This window comes from Colletes gigas, unplaced genomic scaffold, assembly GCF_013123115.1.
Source record: "Colletes gigas isolate AHSC1104 unplaced genomic scaffold, ASM1312311v1 Colletes_gigas_Sc00031, whole genome shotgun sequence".
NCBI lineage: Eukaryota > Metazoa > Arthropoda > Insecta > Hymenoptera > Colletidae > Colletes > Colletes gigas.
Window position 1 is genome coordinate 15,662 of NW_025106660.1, and position 15,675 is coordinate 31,336.

The 15,675-nt window shown below is 38.8% G+C and overlaps 2 protein-coding genes across 3 annotated transcripts in view; one reads left to right on the forward strand and one right to left on the reverse strand.

Moving 5' to 3' along the window:
- LOC122402030 lies at positions 1 to 4,142 on the forward strand. The gene is made up of 4 exons (XM_043404538.1): positions 1 to 128; positions 197 to 250; positions 1,623 to 1,728; positions 2,530 to 4,142. The coding sequence occupies exons 1-4, from the start codon at positions 111 to 113 to the stop codon at positions 2,973 to 2,975; spliced, it is 624 nt and encodes a 207-aa protein (XP_043260473.1). The 5' UTR covers positions 1 to 110; the 3' UTR covers positions 2,976 to 4,142.
- Positions 3,438 to 15,675, reverse strand: part of LOC122402028 (6-phosphofructo-2-kinase/fructose-2,6-bisphosphatase-like) — a 27,752-nt gene continuing 15,514 nt past the window's right edge. For both annotated transcript variants that reach the window (XM_043404536.1, XM_043404537.1), the window contains exons 3-6: positions 11,876 to 12,045; positions 9,738 to 10,121; positions 8,341 to 8,610; positions 3,438 to 5,165 (exon numbers count right to left, since the gene is read on the reverse strand). In XM_043404536.1, the coding sequence (XP_043260471.1) occupies positions 4,737 to 5,165; positions 8,341 to 8,610; positions 9,738 to 10,121; positions 11,876 to 12,045 (1,253 nt within the window). In that variant the 3' untranslated portion in view covers positions 3,438 to 4,736. The remainder of the gene's footprint in view (positions 5,166 to 8,340; positions 8,611 to 9,737; positions 10,122 to 11,875; positions 12,046 to 15,675) is intronic.

The window sequence follows — 15,675 nt, forward strand, 5'->3', positions numbered from 1 at the left end:
GCAGAGGGTCGAAGAGGGTGAGAAGTCACGGGAAAGTGGAATTATTTTTAGCTCGGTGTGCGTTCGCATCGTGCCAGAAAAAAGTGCCGTGGAAACGTCCGTGGATCGAGATGAAAAGATACTCGTCGGTGAGGAATTCGTCGATGAAACGTGCCCGTGGTTTTTGTATAATTTGTTTTTCGTTTCTCGCTAACAGGCACCCTGTTTGGCGGATGGACACGACGACAACAAAAAGATCAAGTCCATGGAGGTAATTTCGATTCTACCGGTTCTGTTTAGATAGATACGGTACGCGTGCAGAGAGGCGTGTCTATCGCGCTGCAGGCCAATCAGTGCCCTGACAACAAGTCGTCTCTGCACAGTACATACGCGGAAATTTGTATTTCTATTTTATTTGAACGGGAATTTGTACCACTGGTTGCATAATGGAATATAACAACTAGAAAGTGTTTACAGAGTCTATCACGGTGGTAAAGTTGTTTATCGAGGATTAAATAAAGCCGTTAACTGGTGCAAATAATAAAAGCAATTTGGTGACCGTTCTTTCGAGTGTTAAAGTAAATAAAAGAAGAGACTCAGGTGTACCCTTCACGGAATGTGCCCAAAATGGCTACTTTCGAATACAAGTCTACAAATTTGCTATCACAGAGTTTCCTAATCTTTCAAATATTTCAAATTTGTTGGCAAACTTCTCGAACACGTTGTTGAAATATCCCAACGGCAGTAATGGGTGATAAATACGTAAATGTTTGCGAACGGCCCCAAAAATAAATACTCGGGGAATTTAAATTTGGGAATCGGGCAGACTAAGTAACACGTAGGTACTGCACGATTTATCTACCTGTTATTTGCTCAAGAATTATCCGCAGTTAATAGACCAAACATGTGGTAAACAACGTACGACGCTCAACATCTGATGCCATTTCTTCTAATCAATCGTGCAATTGATTACTCAAGAAATTGGCACGTGATTGACCCGTTAATTTATCATTATCCAACATTGTTCCTCTTGTTTATGAAACGAAATAGTTTTTCAGCCGATTTCAGTAATCGATTAGCGTTTTTTGTACATACATGTTGCAAGTTCGTTCATAACATTTTCGATTATCGTTTGCGGGTTATCTGCGGTGATACAAATATTATCAAACATTATTGTGAAACAGAATTAAACGGATCTGTTGGGAAGAAATTGATAGAAAACATTATAACATTCAGTCGCAAATATTGATAACACGTGCACGTATCTGGAATGGCGATAACGCAAACGCGATGGAAATGTTTAAAATCAATAACATTACGTGATTTTAGTCGAATAAAACGAACAAGATCTGGAAAATCTAAAAGACTCGAAAAATGAATCGTAACAAAGGAAAGTAATGTAACTTTAAATAATTCAGGAAAAGTTTCGTTAAAGATGGCCGTCCATAAAATGCATTTGAAACCTTTCTGTTGGCGCAAGTTCACAGATTATTAACATTTTAAGAATCTATTGATACGTACAAATGAATATAGACGTAATATACACAATGTTGTACAAAATACGGACTTTTCCACCGTGTGAACACACTTCTCGTTGCGACTGTACGTTTGTCAGCGTGCATTTGCGAATGATGTTTGTACAGGAGCCAAACGCGAGGGAGTATCTGCAGTTGGCGCTGGCTAGAGTCCTGGAACTTCAACGAGAGATCAAAGAAGGAACTTACGTGACGGATCACACTAGCGATCTCGGTAATACTAATTCGTTTTACGAACCCTACGTTTGATCTCCCTGATTCGTTGCATCGCTGTGTAATAAACCATACTCTAATCATGGCGAAACTCGAGAGGAAACCCCTTTGCACGAATGTTTATTAAATCTGCTTAAGAATTTAGAAATCATTCTATTTAAGTGCTAAAAAATCAAAAAGATATCGGAAAATAGTCGAAATAAATTTATTTTGGGCCCATTTTTTGAGAAATTTTAATTTTTTTCTGTTGAATAAAGACATTATATAATTAATTATATATTGTTGCACATCGTTATTTACCAGAAAAAAATTAAAATTTCTCAAAAATTAGAAAGGTGGGTTTAATTTTCGAAATATTTTTCTCATAGGTGTGTGGATCTCCAGAAACAGTATCACTTTGACTGTAACTATTTTTCGATATTTTTTGTCCTTTACGATTTATAGGCACTTAAATGAAAGGGGTGGCTCGAACAGAAGGGGTTGATTTTCTCCCATCGAAATAAAACGCGGCACCAGTTATGGCTAAATTTTTAAGTGACTCTAACGAACATCTGTGCAAAGTTTCATTAGAATTAAGATCAATAAGGAACTCATTTTAGTAAAGGAGAACCAGTAATGTGAAATTACAATATAACATTTAACAGACTTTAAGAACACACTTTTATTAAAATGAATTAAGTTTTGTTTATTAAATGATTCCTCAAAACTAAATTTGACCCTCTAGAATTACTTAAACTTTATGATTTCTTTTCTTCCTCAGGATTGAATGAATCGCTGTTGCTATTTAAAAAATTCATTTTAGAGGAATCCAGCAGCGAGGAGGACCTGACGAAGGAAGTTCTGCGAAAAGTGTTCGAGAATTTGCCAGGCACGCCGGATTCCGTTGGGACCATCATCGACAGAGCGTCCAGGCCGAGGAATGCTCAGCTCGAAGCGATTCATGGTAAGAAGATTCAACTTCTGGGTTACGATACCTGTCGCAAAACCGCGGTGGAGTTCATGAAGAACGCGGTACACGAAACGAGGAAGAATGCCTCGTCGAAGACGATCTATCCTGGCTTTCGTCTGGGCATTTATTCGAGAAACGAGCCCAGAATGGCGCAGCGTAAAACTGGTCTGTTAAACAATCAGAAAAAGGAGATTGGCTACGACCAAGAAATCCGGGACAGGATGCTGAGAAGCTTGGACCTTCATTTGGCCAGCAAACAAAGAGACTACACCGCCAATTTGATGAGGTCGGGAATCTAGCTTAAAAAGTCTTTGGAATACCAATTAATTTAATCGAGTAATAACCGTCACTGTGTTTAAAAGAAACTAAGCTAGTCCGCGGATCTTCGACGAGAGCTCGAGCTATTTATTAACAATTGATCTAGTCAGGGTCGTGGCTGCCTCAAGAATCGCTCTAGTCATGCACACGAGTCACAGAGAAACGAACAAATTATTTTTCTACGATACAAGTATACGCGAATGTAAGACACTGATGGAAATTAAATTATTTACGTGCACGATGGTTTCTGTACGATGCGCGAAATATGTACGATTATTTCACCCTCTGAACGATCTTCCAGGAGAATAACAGATAGTCGGTGGTTCTGTAAAAAACGTTTATTCATAATGTACAATTAAAAAAGAAAACAAAAGCCTATGAAAGTATCTACGATACGACTTAAACGTCTAAAAGCTCCGCGAACCTCCGTTCTCGTTTTTCTCTCGAGCGGTACAAAAAAATATCAGAAGGCTCGCCAATGAATTCGATACTCGACTAGTTGAATTCGACTTTTGTCAAATTTCTCAGGGAGAAACAATGCCTGTTAAATTAAATCGTCCTTTTTATCTCTCTTCCTAATAATTCGACTGTTTCCTCGCTCGTGTATTTTAGTTTTTTCTTCTTTTATTCTTTCTCTGATCACATGTATTCGCGAGACCGTCGAACGGGTTTAGGTCCTCGAGGACGTTCGCGTTACGGCTAATGAATTATTATGCACATTTATGCGGCCTACGAGATAGCTAACCTAATCGTAACGCAGCAGGACATCGACGGAAAATAAGGCGTCTTTCTCGTTGAAACGTTTGTTTAAAACTCGGCGAGGAAACCGTGGTTTTGATCGAAATCAGCCTTGAAATCGCTCGAAAGTTACGGGTGAATTTAAATTACCAATGACTCCGTCGATTCTGTGCGCAAAAATGCACATTTTACGTCGTGTAATCTAAAATGTTTCCACTAATCGTTACTTTTCTCCGAACATTGATATCGTCGATTCAATTATCAGTCCTTTTTTTTTTATCGCTGCGCTAAACTATCTTATCTTAGTCATTTCTAGAGGCAACCAAAACATTCGTCTCCCCTTTCAAAGTATGAGCTGCATTAAATTTATACAGATAGGTCGTTAATCCAGGAACTAACAAATAACGAAATAGAAATAGAAATAGAAACCTAGCCTCTACGCCTAAAAAAAAACATTATCCAGTAGTTTCATGCTTCGCTTCGTTGCTCCGTAATAAAAATAACGATACATTCAAAAGCGCTACTACGTAAGTACGTCGATGTATTTCTAAGTATGCGTTAGGCTAATACAACATCGATTCGCTGTGTCTATCGTTCTAAACATTACGACTAAACATTCAAAGGTATCATATAGAGGGCTCGAGCAGCAGGATTCAGAAGTCGCTGCCAATTGGGGAACCAAAAACTTGACGACTACACGAATAAATTTCCCGGTCTCTTGTGCGTTCCTAATCGGCCCTACTTCCGTTCGCTAAGCAACTATTTTCTGAAAAAATATATGTACGTTGTTCGTAAGACCGACAGAATCGTGGTACAAATACTATCGTCGTGTTTTTAGTTATCGAACTGTTCTAACGGGTTGCATGCTAGCAAATAAGTTCAACGCGTCGGTCATCCCTCTGTTCTCCTTCTTGCGTAACATGGCGTTACTTTCGAAATCCCCGAAAATTGCAGTCCAACAGAGATCGAATCTTGGACGCGATCGTGGATCTTGGAGCGGTGTCTCAGTGCTGCTGCACGAGGGTGGGTCCGCTGCCAGGGTTCCTCCAAGGATCGGGGATGTCGAAGTGCGCGGGGACGGTGATCAGAGCGTCGTCGGCGGTCCTGTCAGCGCTGCAATTGTTCGGTTTCACCCGGGTCGTGTTTACACACTCGATGGGCAGCTTGATGAACTCCAGTTTGTAGTTGAAGCCCTGGCTGCTGGCGCGGATGATAGTGTGCAGAGGGACCTCCATGTACGGCAGCTCCTCGGGCTTTTTGTCCATGAAGAAACCGATGATGCAGCGCAGGATCGCTTGATGGGACACCACCAGGACGTTGTCGGACCTCTGCAGGTTCGCTATCACCGGCTCCACGCGCTGCATCGCGTCGATGTAACTCTCGCCCCAAGGGTAACGGTAGCGAAGCTTGTCCTGGTCGCGCCAAGCGAACTCCTGGGGGACAAAACCGATGTTAGAATCGCCTGGTTAGTGGAGAAAAGAGCGCCAGGATGTCGTATGATCGTGAAGGCTTGGTCCTAGTTAATATGGACTCGCGATATTTTTGTAAACTTGGAAAGCAATAGTCCTTTGCACCGAACAGGGAATATCTGAAAAGCGTTCTCCATTTTTGTGTACCAAAAATAGGATATTTTGTGTATAATTTCAGAGGTTTCAATAAACTGACTTCCTCGTGTTTAGGTGTCGATAGTGTATACTAAATTTGATTTTAAAATAGTTATGTATACAGGGTGTTCGGCCACCTCTAGCAAAAATTTTAATGAGCGATAGTAGAGGCCAAAATAAGACGAAAATCAAGAACACCAATTTGTTGATGGAAGCTTCGTTAAAAAGTTATTAACGTTTAAAGTGCCGCCCTTACTGAATTTTTTTCTCGAAAATGCGCAAGATTTCGGGGGTATGTCTATTCACCAAAAATGACTGTAATTGAACCCTACAACCGAAAATAATTTTTCCACAACGATTTGCAATTTTTTAATTTTCTCGAATAATTTCAGACATTCTCTATTTTTTTTCTCGAAAGTGGGCAGGATTTCGTGGGTATGTCTAATGACAAAAACTGATTGTAATTGACCCCCGCAACCGAAAATAATTTTTCCACAACGATTTGTAATTTTTTTTCTCCGTTGAAAAATTTAGGCACCTAATTGGATTTTCAGTAAGGAATTTTTTTCTCGAAAGTGCGTACGATTTCGGAGGTATGTGTAATGATAAAAAATGATTGTAATTGATCCCCGCAACCGAAAATAATTTTTTTAGAACGATTTGAAAAAGTTTTTTTCGCCGAAAAATTTCAGCACCTACTCGATTTTTTTTCTCGAAAGTAGATAGGATTTCGGAGGTATGTGTACTCACCAAAAATGATTGTAGTTGACCCCCGCAACCGAAAATAATTTTTCCAGAACGATTTGAAATTTTTGAATTTAATTGTTAATAACTTTTTAACGAAGCTTCCATCAACAAATTAGTATTCTTGATTTTCGTCTTATTTTGGCCTCTACTATCGCTCATTAAAATTTTTGCTAGAGGTGGCCGAACACCCTGTATAGACTGATAAATTGCAGTACATGTTCATTTTTAGTGTTTCTGTGAAGAACAAGTCCGAAGACTCGATGGAACGATTACAGTTGCGTCATTACAGATTTAGAACAGCCATAATGTAAGGTATTTAATTAGTAATATGAGTAAGGTTCTCGAAAATGATTCGTGGCCAAGGACCTTGATGAATAAGGTTAGTGTGGTGATAGCATACAACGACTTCTTTGAACTAAAATTCCGATAATATTCTCAAACTGAAATATCATGTCTTAAGATACGAAGTCTTTATGGGCTGAGAGCAATCAAGTGTCCGAGGTTTCGTGCAGTAGTCTTTCGACGAGCTAGTTTCAACGAGAAACTGCCAGAGCATCCGCTTATAGCGATGGCAACGATCCAATGCTCACTTACGACACTCGAGCAATTCGATAATCAGGTAGCTTCGATCGAGGTTACTATGGTCACAGGAATGACTATGGTAAAAATATATAAAAGTATTACGTAGGTCTATAATTATAATCGAACTTGAATTAACATCCGGGTTAATTTTCTTTCGTTAGATATGCATATACTCTTGGTGCTGAAGCATAGAATTTTGTATATGATATAATACTTTTGTATGAAAAATATCATACAGAAACTCAATTTAATTTGGAATGTAGTAAATAAATTAAAAATATTATAAAGAAATCGAAAAGGTAAAGATAAGATTAGACTTTGAGAATGTGGTGTAGAAGTTTGTTTAGATGAAAGTGAAATGGAAGCCTTGGCAGAGCAACGAAGAGAAAAGATGATAAAGGGAAATGAGATCATAATAACAGTACGACGATGGAAAACAAATCAAAGTCCATTATTTTGGAAAAATGATAGATAATTGCACTATTGTTAAAGAAGATGAAGTGGTAATATCATTTCTGAAATACGACAATCGCTATCGTAGACAGATATCCCTGTTCTAAGCATGAATTAAACAGTTTACGTGCTTCCCAAGTGAGTCATTAAATTTGAAATACGGGTGTAGGGCAATCCTTGGGAAAAATTTTAATGGGAGATTCTAGAGGCCAAAATAAGACGAAAATCAAGGATATTAATTTGTTGATTGAGGCATCGTTAAAAAGTTATTGAAACATTTCCGGTCATAGAATATATTTTCGGTAATGAATTTTTTTCTCGAAAGTACGTAGGATTTCGGGGATATGTGTATTCACCAAAAATGATTGTAATTGACCCTCGCAACCAAAAATAATTTTTCCAGAACGATTTGAAATTTTTTAATTTTGTCAACAAAATCCACCTACTCATATTTTTTTCTCGAAAATGCGTAGGATTTTTGGGGTGTGTCTATTCACCAAAAATGATTGTAATTGACCCTCGCAACCAAAAATAATTTTTCCAGACGATTTGAAATTTTTTAATTTTGTCAACAAAATCCACCTACTCAAATTTTTTTCTCGAAAATGCGTAGGATTTTTGGGGTGTGTCTATTCACCAAAAATGATTGTAATTGACCCCTGAAGTCGAAAATAATTTTTCCAGAATGATTTGAAATTTTTAAATTTTGTTAACAAAATCCACCTACTCATATTTTTTTCTCGAAAATGCGTAGGATTTTTGGGGTGTGTCTATTCACCAAAAATGATTGTAATTGTCCCCTGAAGTCGAAAATAATTTTTCCAGAATGATTTGAAATTTTTTAATTTTGTCAACAAAGTTCACCTACTCGAATTTTTTTTTCGAAAATGCGTAGGATATTGGGGGTGTGTCTATTCACAAAAAATGGTTGTAATTGACCCCTGCAATCGAAAATAATTTTTCCAGAATGATTTGAAACTTTTCAATTTCGCCGAAAAATTAAGGCACAAAGAATTTTTTTTTCGAAAGTGCGTAGGATTTCGAGGGTAATGTGTATTGACCAAAAGTGATTGTAATTGATCACTGCAATCAAAAATAATTTTTCCAAAATGATTTGAAACTTTTCAATTTCACATTCAGCAAATTGATATTCTTGATTTTCGTCTTATTTTAAGACTCGGATTCAGGAAGTTGGGAGTAGCATAGCAGTTCTTTGAATTACCTGAGGATACTGTTCTTGCATTTCCTCGTAAGAAAGACCCTCGCAGATCCCAGCGTGGAGCTCGTTGAGGGCTGCCACGTGCTCCTGGGGCGCCTCGACGCCGCGAGCCGTCGCGATGGTCCTTCGAAGACGACTCGTCAGGATTCGAAGATCAGGTATACGCATAGCGTTGAATTTCGTCGCCAATGCCTGCGCGTATCTCTCGCCACGAGCGCTCAGAACCGCGTCGCCTCCAACTTTGCCCAGGACATTGTACTCGCTTTCACCGTGCTAGAAACGGAACGAAAACCATTGTCTTCAGAGTGGACTATTTTCATATAAATAACTATCAAAATTCGAAAAAAGCGTCCATGAGAAAAAAGGGAATGTCACTTTCAGTAAATTATGAGCTTATCCATGAGCCAGGTATCAGAAATTGAGGTGTACAATGGAAAAAAAACTAATTTCATTCGAATATATTTTTATCCGTTGTGATATTTTTCATTCTATAATTAGCATTCTCATTTCCATTTAAAGAGTAACGGATAAACAGTTAATCATCTTCAATTTGAGCATTGATTGTGGTTGAGAAATTTTGTCTCGCCTATCTTATTCCGCAGATACCGGAGTATCGCTTATTTCGTTCATCACAACAATTTCGCGGATAAAAAATTTAACAATATCTGCGTATCGAAGAACAGTACCGACCAACAGAATAAAAAATCATAGAAGAATGTGAGGGTATACATAGAGGCTTTGTTGGTAAAATAGTTCGAAATATTGCTTGAAATCAGGAATTTTTATGTTCTTCTCTATTGTATCTATTAGTCTAGTAGCTGAAATTATTTTAAGGATTGTCTGTACACGTTAAGTTCTAATACAAAATTCAGGAAGAATTTATATTACTCGAATCGAAAATGGCGTCTCTAACAATCCTCATTCCATTGCAATAAACGAGGTACTATAGTACGTCGATGATTTGCAATATGTAAACAATATCAGAACTCATATTGTATATATTAAGCTAGCAGGTGGAATTATTTCAAGAATTATCTGCTCACGTAAAGTTCTATGAACGATCCCCATTTGATTGCAATAAACGAGGTACTATAGTACGTCGATTAAGTGGAATACGTAAAAAGTATTAGAACTCATATTGTATCTATTAAGCTAGCAGGTTGAATTATTTTAAGAATTATCTGCTCACGTAAAGTTCTATGAACGATCCCCATTTGATTGCAATAAACGAGGTACTATAGTACGTCGATTAAGTGGAATGCGTAAAAAGTATTAGAACTCATATTGTATCTGTTAAGCTAGCAGGTGGAATTATTTCAAGAATTATCTGATCACGTAAAGTTCTATGAGCGATCCCCAATTGATTGCAATAAATAAGGTAGTATAATACGATTACTAACCCGTGAGAAGTAGAGAGTGTGGGGCATGACGGTGACGCTGCCCAGATATCCAAGCACGCTGGTCTCGATGTGTCCAGACACCTTGCAGGTCTGGATGTCCATGGTGGCGGTGTCGATGCGTATCCTGGGATAGATCTTCTCCTCCATGGGCTCGTGCGATTGAACATAGTGGGCGACCTTCAACCGTAGATCTTCCGCGGCCCGCGCCGGGTCCACGCCGACGTAGTCGGTGCTGTAGCGCAATATCTCCTTGTAATTTTGCTCCAGCACCACCGGATCGTCGCAGACGCACTCGATGAAAAGGACGCGGTAACCGAGCTGGCCCGAAAAATAGTCGAAGACCTCGGCGCGCTGCGCTCGCGTCACCAGCGTGGCGTCCAGGATCTTCAAACAGGAAAACTTCTTATGACTAACCGGCCACCGTGAAACGAGCATCGTTACTCCGTTTATCGTTTCTCTGGGTTACGTGTCGTGTTATTTACACTCGATCTACGTGGATTTTCGGTCCACCGGTAGATTACATTGCCGTTCTTCTGGAGAATTCTTCTATCGAGATCGTTGCATCGAGCGTTTAGGGGGTGCGGTATCTGAATGATCGACGGAGAGACCTTGTCCCAGGACAACGATTTTAACGCGCGACTGGTTTCGACTCCAAGGTTTCACTCTCGAGAGGCGGTATCAAGAATAGATTCGCGAGGACGAGAATCATAAGTTTCTTTTAGTGGCGAAAGGGGATGAAGTTACTCTTTAAAGTTGATAATTGAGGAATCTACTTGAACAAAGACTAGATTAAAAACCATGGGGGCACGAGGCTGGAGAGGATCTTCCTGTCCTTGGACAGGTCGAAAACCCCGATTTAGTTGATGTTTTCCTATATCTAGGTTGCTATTTCGGTAGTAGCCCGGTGCAGAGAATTTCGACGAAGTTGGTGGGTCCACTCTGGCCAAATCCACTCGCCTCACCTCCACGTTGGGGCCCCTGGGGCTCTGTACAACCCGGTACAGAGTGCGAAAGAGCGAGTGGTAAGAAGAAGGAATTGTGTCGAGTGGCCTGGAAGTGTCGTCGCAAATCTCACTTCACCGGAATTGAAGAAGATCCAAGTACAAGATCTTTACAAGCAGTTAATTTGAAGACAAGTGTACAGTCATCCTCGGGGATAAGAAAACTGGACGTTGGGTATGTCTTCCTTTTTCCCCATCGAAAAGGATCATCTCTGTTGTTCTTTTTCTACTTCCAGTTTTTAGCTATTTGCCTAGCAGGTTTTCGAAATCTCCAGCTTTTAAGGGTAGTTAAAATTTATGTGTAATATTTTTACAGCAGGAGCATAAGACTTTTAGGTGGTAGGTATACGATAAGTTTCCAGCAAAATTGAACGACACGGGCAGCCATTGCACTAGGAGTCTTACTCTTGATAGCAACTCTCGAGAGGAAACATTTCCAACGAATGCCAGGTATTTCAGGTAAAATTACACCTTAGATCAAATGTCCACTCAAATAAATTCGTCCAACTCTAAATTTTCATATTTAAAAGCTTCAACTATTAAACATCGATGTAAATAAATCTCTTTGATCTCTTTGAAAAATACTCGACTGTCGAGCGACGGGGGTTGCTATAATTTTCAAGCAGGGCTCTAAAAACCGAAATCGAAACCGTTACGAAACAAATAGCCTCGTCGTGTATCCAAGATGCAGGCGTTATGATCGCTCGCGGGCGCCGTGGGCGTTTATGGTCGTCGAGCGCGAAACGTTAGGCGCGTTGGATGGAAACTGCTGAACCGGGGTAAAAAATGGCCAAGGCGAAACTCGTAAGACGGGATTCAATTACTATCGCGGAGAAAGGCGTGTCGCGAGACCGGCTCGACCGGCCTCGTTAAACAGTGTCTCCGTCGCCACCCGATATCTCTCCGGGTACGCTCCTGTCCGCTCGATTCGACGTCGAACACTCGTGAAAAGCTACCGGGGCCTCTAATCTCTAACTTCTTCGTGACTCCGGACGGGCGACTGGTTCGGGCAAAGGTAAACGCGGTTTCTTTGGTTCGTCTCGAATCGGTCTCTCATCTCCGGACCGTTTTGGGGCGTTCGCCAATTTCTCGGCGTGCTTTTAGTGCTTTTTGTTTTGTTTTGCTCGCGATGCTTACAGCTACGGAGTTCCCGGCTGCAAGCCACGCTGCGCAATCGTGCATTGCGTCCCCCTGGGCCATGGCCCTCAGAGTCGCGTTCGCCGTGTGATCCGGACGAAACAGCTCGTGGGACACCGCCTCGCCGTAACCGTCCAACCTTTTCCTTCGGTACTCGCTCACGCGCATCACTGCAACAAAGTTCGAAGGCTAGTTTAGTCGTGTTGAATCGGGACCAGTCGATGAAGCTACCAGAACCCCCCGATTAGGCCTTCTAACACTAGAACTACCCAAGTGGTCAACATTCCTAATTTCTAATAAAAATTTTCAAAGATTTACTCGAGTAGACTTTTGACAATTCACCGTAGTTTTCTATAAGGGAATGAGTAAATACTTATTTCCATACTTCACGTATCTACAGTGTGAATTTTTAAATAAATACACTACGAAGGTCGTCTGAAAAGTTTTGAGCCTCGACATGAAGGTGGCGTTTCTGTTCAGAACCATTCTGGTAGTATAATGGTAGATGCTTTGACAAATGTCTGTACAAATTTCAGCAATTTTGGACGCTCAGTTGTTGTTTGGGAGTTGTGTTCGTCAGTCGATGTCAGTATTTTTGCAAAGATGGATCAGCTCACATTTCGGTGGCCGCCATGATCAAAATTCACGAATTGCGTTTCGAATTGGTTGACTAACCACCGTGTTCACCAGATCTGCCCCCATCGACTTTTTCCTCTTTCCTAAGCTTAAAATATCATTTGGAGGACAGAGATTTAAATGTCTACTTTGCAGGGTAAGACGCCAACTACTGTTTGGAAGGGTTAAAAGGGATACAGCATCGCTGAGAAAAGTGTATTGCCTTAAAAAGAGACTATATTGAAGAATAAAGCTATATTTAACCGGAAAAATACTTGTTTCTATGCTAGGCTCAAAACTTTTCAGACGACTCTCGTATAATTGTCGGTAGTTCTAATGTTAACGTGTATTATTTAAACATTCTAGAGTTTTTTAATTTTTTAATTTGTGAGGCATAAATCTGGTCTGAAGCCTGGTTTATAAGTAAATCATAATGAAACCTAATTCTAATAGAACCTACAACTATCAGGACCCCCATACATGCAAATTGGGTACCCTCTTTTAACGTATCTCATCCGACTATTCATTTTCGAAAGTTTTGAAGTTGAATATGGTTAATGTATAATGTTAAATTGGTAGGGAAAAAATTTGACCCAAAACCTGGTTCACAAACAAATCACAATAGAACCTGATACAAATCTACAACTACCAGTACCCCCATACATGCAAATTGAGCGCCTCCTTTTAACGTATCTCACCTAACTATACACATTCTTGAAAATTTTAAAGTTGAATGTGGTTAACGTATAATAAAAGCTGACAAATAACATGTAATAAACAGAAATCATAATGGAACCTAATCTAAACCTACCAGGTACATATTAACCCCCAAAATGGCGGATGCTGGGTTCGTCTTGACCCAGAGTTTAGATTTTATTATTTCGCGTTCCAGTATAGAGATTTAACAATTTTTTATTTATTAGTGTCATCGATTTTACAAGCCCAATTAGTAGTGATATTATTATTTATTAAAACCCGTAAATTCATGACTCTAGCCATGGGTCAATCTGTGGATCGAAGATTTTTCTGAGGCTGAATGTTTTTTTAGCAAACCAAAAATAGTAGAACTTGGTTAGAAGGATCAAAGTCATCAATTATATATTTGAAATGGATCCAGGAGTCTGGTGAGCGAGAATTAATATTTGCCAAGTTCGATTTAGACGGATTGCTAGGTAACAACTTTTCCTATTGCGCTATTTCTAGATTTTTTTCTTCGATCCTATATTTATATACTATATTTGATAGTAGGTGCCACCCGCCCACGCAACGTAGAACAAATAAGATTTGGCTACCAGGAGGGGGCAGGGGGTGTTATTTTTATAAAAGTGGTCTTATATAGCACGAAATACCGATCCGTTGGTATTCTTAGGTCCCGAATTCGTTTGATCTTTGACCCTAATTGGCTCCCACTTTACGCGATTTAATCTCGCAATTCTCACGATACATACCATCGGGCAGGTCGTAAAGTCGATTATGAAATGGCTTTTTCAGTCTTACTCAAGATTCCATCGGGTTTGATACATGTAACAAATTCAACGTTTTTTGTTTATACAATATTTGGTTCCTTACACGCGATATGGATTTCATATTCGTCTGTTTACTCTCTTAATTCCTGTTTTGCGAAGTTACGTTCCTTTGTGGGACAGAGATATTCGAGCATTTTCGTTTATAAAGGTTATCTGCTACGAACAATGTCGGTTTGTATTAAATCGAACAACAATATAGTCGATAAGACGCAATTGTACTTTGTACGTATTAGCGTCATAAATTATTTTCAAGTTCTGTGTTTTTAAGTAGGGATTAAGTAGTTGGGATTTCTCAAATATTATTCGAATATCGAATTCTAATTTTTCGTTATTTATTTTGTAGAGCTCATGAAATATTCAAACGAACAGTACATAAAATTGAATAAAATAAAGTTTATCCGGAATCTTTACTTAAAATATTTTCGACATTTCTGATTTTAAATTTTGCATTATAGTTTCCACTTTGCGTATCAAAATAAATTTTAACAGGCCAAGGTGAATATAATAATATCACTGCTTTCTTATTTGATTTTTCCTGAAAATTCACTTTCTATCGTAACATTAAAAAGATTCCAAAAAACAGAATTGCAAAAGTATCCAACCTTATAGATTTATTTCTGTATACACAGAAGTGGAAAGTTACTTGTCGAGAGAAAAAGCTTGAAAATAAATAAAGGTGTCCTGTGGCGCGTATACGCGGCGATATATCGAAAAGGAAGTAAACCATTCAAGGTAAGTCGTAAGTCATAAGCGACAGGGCTACGTAACGCGTATGCCGAATGGTTTTTATTACACTACAGGATGTGAGAAGGCCAGGGGAAAAAATTGAAACGAATGTACGTTGATCGGACACGTATAATTCGCTGGGAATAATTTACCATGAAGTCGTTCATAATCCAATCGTAAAGAATGGTAATCGAACATAAAGTTGTTGAAGATAAACTTTGGAACCTCCTTCAATTCTCAAAACACATTCAAAACAGAAACTATAATTCTTACGCATCAATTGAACGTTATTTGAGTGCAATTTTAGATAAAAATTATTATTGCATTGTGATTTAGTGAACTTCTTGTTGATTAATTGGGATCATTTGTACACAAAACAGTAAATCACTCTTTTTCGATAAAATAGGTCATTAATTTGCAAGCATACATTATATTTTGAGCATTTATTTTTAGTCTTGAATATAAATTTTTAATATATTCATGATTATGCCATATTTTAATTAAATTTACGATAGGTTCCTTTCCTCTTCTAACAGTAATTTTCCTCAGTTATATTTGAGGATTATTTATAACTTTAAACATAAATTGTGAACGTGAAATGATCGTATGAAACATAGAGTCTTGCAACAGGGAAGTTTGACCAATTTCGTGCAATAATTAACAAAATATTGGCCCATGAAAATAGGTTTAAAATTTCTTTTATTTCACCAGTGATCGTATTGCTTTTACGTTTGCGTTAAAAAAAGCTTTATTCCTATTTCTGATAGTGTTGCATATTGCAGACACTTTGTTAGTCATTCTTAACAGTCCACTAAAATGTTATACAATGTTTGTAGCTATGAGTTATTAGAAAGCTCATTTTGCGCTGTTCATGAAAATTTATTGGACATTCGTTTGCGTTTTCATTGTTCGTTTCAATTATACCTGGAATAC